Source organism: Nanorana parkeri, unplaced genomic scaffold (assembly GCF_000935625.1).
Source record: "Nanorana parkeri isolate BGI_ZX_2015 unplaced genomic scaffold, ASM93562v1 scaffold3383, whole genome shotgun sequence".
In the NCBI taxonomy this organism is placed as follows: Eukaryota; Metazoa; Chordata; class Amphibia; order Anura; family Dicroglossidae; genus Nanorana; species Nanorana parkeri.
In genome coordinates, this window is record NW_017309651.1 from 45,969 (window position 1) to 50,050 (window position 4,082).

The 4,082-nt window shown below is 52.2% G+C and overlaps 1 protein-coding gene across 1 annotated transcript in view; it reads left to right on the plus strand.

Moving 5' to 3' along the window:
- The window catches only part of LOC108803089, a gene marked incomplete at its 3' end in the record, with an annotated part of 9,167 nt that overhangs the window by 1,119 nt on the left and 3,966 nt on the right, over positions 1–4,082 (plus strand). The window contains exons 2-5 of the mRNA XM_018574929.1: positions 2,274–2,316; positions 2,654–2,705; positions 2,810–2,861; positions 3,683–3,862. Coding sequence (XP_018430431.1) covers positions 2,274–2,316; positions 2,654–2,705; positions 2,810–2,861; positions 3,683–3,862 — 327 coding nt within the window. The remainder of the gene's footprint in view (positions 1–2,273; positions 2,317–2,653; positions 2,706–2,809; positions 2,862–3,682; positions 3,863–4,082) is intronic.

The following is a 4,082-nucleotide window of genomic DNA, read 5'->3' on the forward strand; positions in this document are numbered from 1 at the left end:
GCGCACACAGCAGGGGACACCGCGGGCATGCAGGGACAAGTAAAGGGGCACTTTTGTGCAATCCCGAGTGTGGCTCGGGGGGGTTACTGCGATCGGTGCTGAAAATTAACCCCCGAGCCACACTAGGTGGGTAATTGTTTTCTACATTTACCCCGGCTTTGGGCAAACAGAGCTAAATGTACAGCGGGGAAGCCGCCGATGTCACCGAATCACTTGTTCGCAGCCTGCAGGTCTCCCATTCTCCATGGGGGGTGGGGGGGGCGCATTGAGGAACCTGCCCTTGGGGCAGCAGAGAGTGAATCCAGCCCTGTAAATAGTCGCTCCCTATCAGAGTCTAATTACATCCCGTGTGGCATAATATCAAATCACTCCGGAATAGTTTCCATGTTACTCCTCCCCCTTCCAGCATATCCAATAGTGTTCCAGCGTAAACCCATCCTCCATGAAGATTCATATATTCAATAAAGACGATGTCTCCAGTATACAATGTATCCCGAAGTGACACCCATGCTTCCATATGCTAACCTGTTCCCAGGTTCACATCAGTCCCTGTCCTCAAGAACCTTACAATCCTTGGTCACTAGGATGCTGTTACCACATAGTGTTCTTGGTTGCTAGGGTGCTGTTGCCGCATAGTGTTCTTGGTTGCTAGGGTGCTGTTGCCGCATAGTGTTCTTGGTTGCTAGGATGCTGTTACCACATAGTGTTCTTGGTTGCTAGGGTGCTGTTGCCGCATAGTGTTCTTGGTTGCTAGGATGCTGTTACCACATAGTGTTCTTGGTTGCTAGGGTGCTGTTGCCGCATAGTGTTCTTGGTTGCTAGGATGCTGTTGCCGCATAGTGTTCTTGGTTGCTAGGATGCTGTTACCGCATAGTGTTCTTGGTTGCTAGGGTGCTGTTGCCGCATAGTGTTCTTGGTTGCTAGGGTGCTGTTGCCGCATAGTGTTCTTGGTTGCTAGGGTGCTGTTGCCGCATAGTGTTCTTGGTTGCTAGGGTGCTGTTGCCGCATAGTGTTCTTGGTTGCTAGGGTGCTGTTGCCGCATAGTGTTCTTGGTTGCTAGGGTGCTGTTGCCGCATAGTGTTCTTGGTTGCTAGGGTGCTGTTGCCGCATAGTGTTCTTGGTTGCTAGGGTGCTGTTGCCGCATAGTGTTCTTGGTTGCTAGGGTGCTGTTGCCGCATAGTGTTCTTGGTTGCTAGGGTGCTGTTGCCGCATAGTGTTCTTGGTTGCTAGGGTGCTGTTGCCGCATAGTGTTCTTGGTTGCTAGGGTGCTGTTGCCGCATAGTGTTCTTGGTTGCTAGGGTGCTGTTGCCGCATAGTGTTCTTGGTTGCTAGGGTGCTGTTGCCGCATAGTGTTCTTGGTTGCTAGGGTGCTGTTGCCGCATAGTGTTCTTGGTTGCTAGGGTGCTGTTGCCGCATAGTGTTCTTGGTTGCTAGGGTGCTGTTGCCGCATAGTGTTCTTGGTTGCTAGGGTGCTGTTGCCGCATAGTGTTCTTGGTTGCTAGGATGCTGTCTCCCTCCCCTTACCCCTCTCCTCCAGGTGAGGCTGGTCTGTCCTCCGGTGTCTCTCTCCCCGTACCCCTCTCCTCTCACAATGTCGGGCTGGGGCACACAATGTCAGGCTGGGGCACACAATGTCAGGCTGGGGCACACAATGTCAGGCTGGGGCACACAATGTCGGGCTGGGGCACACAATGTCAATCTCCTGGAGCTGGAGAGAGTCCAGAGAAGGGCAACTAAACTAATTAAGGGGATGGAGGACCAAAGCTATGAGACGGGGAGGGGCTGGAGGACCAAAGCTAGGAGAGGGGGAGGGGCTGGAGGACCAAAGCTAGGAGACGAGGCTCACGATGGCATTGAGGAGATGAAGGGGGGACATGATTCTGATGTACAATGTTGTGTGGAGATGCAACATCAGCAATAAACTCCATAACGAGGACTAGAGGCCGCCACCTAAAACTGGCGGAGAAAAGATTTACCCACAAGGGGTGTCAGGATTCTTCTCAGTCAGAGCGGTGGTATCAGCAGAGAGCGTGGAGTCATTTAGATACCCTCCTCAGAGACCGGAACATACCGGGGGACAGGGACTCGTATACACACATAGGTTGGACTTGATGTCCCCGCGTCTGTACTCGGCCTCCAATACTCTGTCACTATGACTCGGATGTTTGTATACATTGTATCAGGTCTCTGTGATGATATATTACTCTCTAGGAGGCTGATTTCAGCTTTCGCGTCTCGGGTGTTGTCACATATTTCTCATTGTTGGGTTGCAGTGAGACTCGTGTAACGGGGATTTTCTTCAGTCATCCCTCCATGGTAACACGTCACTCTCTCTACAGAGCCCTTCCCCTTACAAGAAAGTCATCCCCAGCAACCGTCACAGTCAGGAACCGAAAACAAAACCTATTGTTATAAAGTCTCCCTCCCCTTACTCCTCGCCTCCAGGTGAGGCTGGTCTGTCCTCTGGTGTCTCCCTCCCCTTACCCCTCTCCTCCAGGTGAGGCTGGTCTGTCCTCTGGAGTCTCTCTCCCCTTACTCCTCTCCTCCAGGTGAGGCTGGTCTGTCCTCTGGAGTCTCCCTCCCCTTACTCCTCTCCTCCAGGTGAGGCTGGTCTGTCCTCCGGTGTCTCACTCCCCTTACTCCTCTCCTCCAGGTGAGGCTGGTCTGTCCTCTGGAGTCTCACTCCCCTTACCCCTCTCCTCCAGGTGAGGCTGGTCTGTCCTCTTGTGTCTTCCTCCCCTTACTCCTCTCCTCCAGGTGAGGCTGGTCTGTCCTCCGGTGTCTCACTCCCCTTACTCCTCTCCTCCAGGTGAGGCTGGTCTGTCCTCTGGAGTCTTCCTCCCCTTACTCTTCTCCTCCAGGTGAGGCTGGTCTGTCCTCCGGTGTCTCACTCCCCTTACTCCTCTCCTCCAGGTGAGGCTGGTCTGTCCTCCAGTGTCTCCCTCCCCTTACTCCTCTCCTCCAGGTGAGGCTGGTCTGTCCTCTGGTGTCTCCCTCCCCTTACTCCTCTCCTCCAGGTGAGTCTCTTCCTTCCTAGGAGGTCACTCATCTGTATGAATAGATCACTTTATATGAATGTTTTAGGAGGATATTAGTGTTCTGTGGGGAGGAACTTACCATACAGGCAATTATCATTGGGCCATACCAATACCTTCATACTGAAAGACTTCCACCTATGGTTGGGTCCGGCTTAGTGATGGGCCAAACAACCGAACAGCCGAAAAGTTCGAATACGTACTCCCTCCGAGTCCCCGAACTCCGAGCAACAATGTCTCTTATTTGTGTATCACTCGGCTGGAGATCCTCCAACCATCTCTGACACTGTCCTTCCTTCTGGAGGGGGGCTACGTCTGTTCCCCATGGTCCCTGTGTGTGTTGTAGTCACCGCTCCAAGCTCCGCCCCCCCCGGGATGGACTAAAATCTCAATACAAACCAGTAAACTAAACCTGAGATTGTAGTCCATCCCGGGGGGGCGGGGCTTGGAGCGGTGAATACCATGGGGAACACAAGTTGCCACCCATCCAAACTCTGTCCAAAGCCAGGATGAGGCCTTTATGCACATTTTAGGATCTTATAATATTTTACAGTATTTTTTGGTCTGATGTAATTTCACTTTAAGATCTGCCGATGTCTCTCTGAGTGAAGGACCATGACGGTTGGTGGGTTTGTTTTGTAAATAAGCCCATGTGATCTCTGTGATCTCTATGATTGGCTGAACCAGTCCGAGTTGTTTCCTCTACTTATGGTCATTGACTCTCACGCGGCATCGTGCCGAGGATTGGTCATCATCACCAGACGGAAGGTCAATCCCTCACCTCTGAACTCGGTCAAAGTTTGCCGGCTGATCGACTCCCAACAACGGCGAGTCGCTTCATCCGTTCAATGTTATTGGCGACCTGATTGAAACGGCCTACCGATCGATCAATGGAGAGGGCTGAGGACTAATACAGAGATTTGTCAGAATCGGTCACCATTTTTAATGGCAGAAACAGCTAAATGGATCTTGGCCACCAAATGACCCAGAAAGACCAGGAGGGGAATAGGGGTGTTATATGGAATCGGAAAGGGGGATAGGGGTGTT